At 26.5% G+C, this 1,114-nt stretch overlaps 1 protein-coding gene across 2 annotated transcripts in view; it reads left to right on the forward strand.

Annotated features, from left to right (window-relative positions):
* The window catches only part of LOC107624315 (carotenoid 9,10(9',10')-cleavage dioxygenase 1-like), a 22,548-nt gene that overhangs the window by 228 nt on the left and 21,206 nt on the right, over positions 1–1,114 (forward strand). For both annotated transcript variants that reach the window (XM_016326812.2, XM_016326813.2), the window contains exon 2: positions 109–246. In XM_016326812.2, coding sequence (XP_016182298.1) covers positions 109–246 — 138 coding nt within the window. The remainder of the gene's footprint in view (positions 1–108; positions 247–1,114) is intronic.

The raw sequence follows: 1,114 nt of genomic DNA on the forward strand, positions 1-1,114 counted from the left end.
TTCTGCCAGTCCTGAGTAAATTAGTATTTTCCACACATATTATTTTTATTTGAACGAGTAACATCTTCTCACATGACTTCTTCTCCTTGTTCATTACTTCACACTCAGCCAATGTTAAGATCTTTGCAACAAATTACATTGCAAATCGATGCTTCCAAAGCCATGAAAAGCATCACAACAAAATTCCTTGATGCTGTTGTGGATTCAGTTTTCCAGTTTGTTGATTTGCCACGCCTTCCATCTCAGGTTCCTAATATATACACTCATACAGTGGTTTTTGATGTACCACCCACTGTATTGACCTGGTTTGGTAAAATTTTACTTTTAAATCTTGTTACAGAGCTAATGGAGTATTTGTATAATGTGTATAATTAGCTGTTTATTTGGCTTAATATAAATTAAAAAATGAACATTCAAGATAAAATACTACTCATTTCTCAAATACAATACATCCATACTATTCAGAATAACCATGTGGGTACCAAAGATAATAAACATATGATATTCTACTGAATTGAACATTTCTAAACCCCATTATACACATTGTACATATACTCTATTGGCTAGCTATACTTTCTCTTTACTTTTTTATCATCAATAGTTAGGTTATCAAAATTGGTTTTTGAATGAGTGAGTTTTATGATGCCTTTGTTATTATGTTTAAATTGTCTAACTTACCTTTTAAAGTAAAAAATAAAATATTTAAAATAAAAAAATAAATCATATAAAATTTATTAAATATTATTTGTTTACTCTTTTTAATAACTTAGGTACAATGTGATAGGCACCATAGCATTCACATTTTGAATGATAATTTTTTAAAAATTGTCCAGTCAAGTAAGTTCTGATTTTAAGCTATAGTTCAAACTCTACTTGTTAACCCATCAATAAATTGATTTTATAGATTTATTATGAGATGAATTTGAGTCTAAATTTAACTCATATATTAAATGAGTAAAGTTTGATTTATTAATTTGTAAGCTAACTCAATTATATACAATTATAACATTTATATTTGTGGAATATATGAGAGTGTATTTTTATTTTTGTCATATCTAAATGGTAACATCTTTATTTATTATATTATTAGTTGAATGAATAATAACATAATAAC

The sequence above is a fragment of the Arachis ipaensis genome, chromosome B10 (assembly GCF_000816755.2).
Source record: "Arachis ipaensis cultivar K30076 chromosome B10, Araip1.1, whole genome shotgun sequence".
NCBI classification, from domain to species: domain Eukaryota; kingdom Viridiplantae; phylum Streptophyta; class Magnoliopsida; order Fabales; family Fabaceae; genus Arachis; species Arachis ipaensis.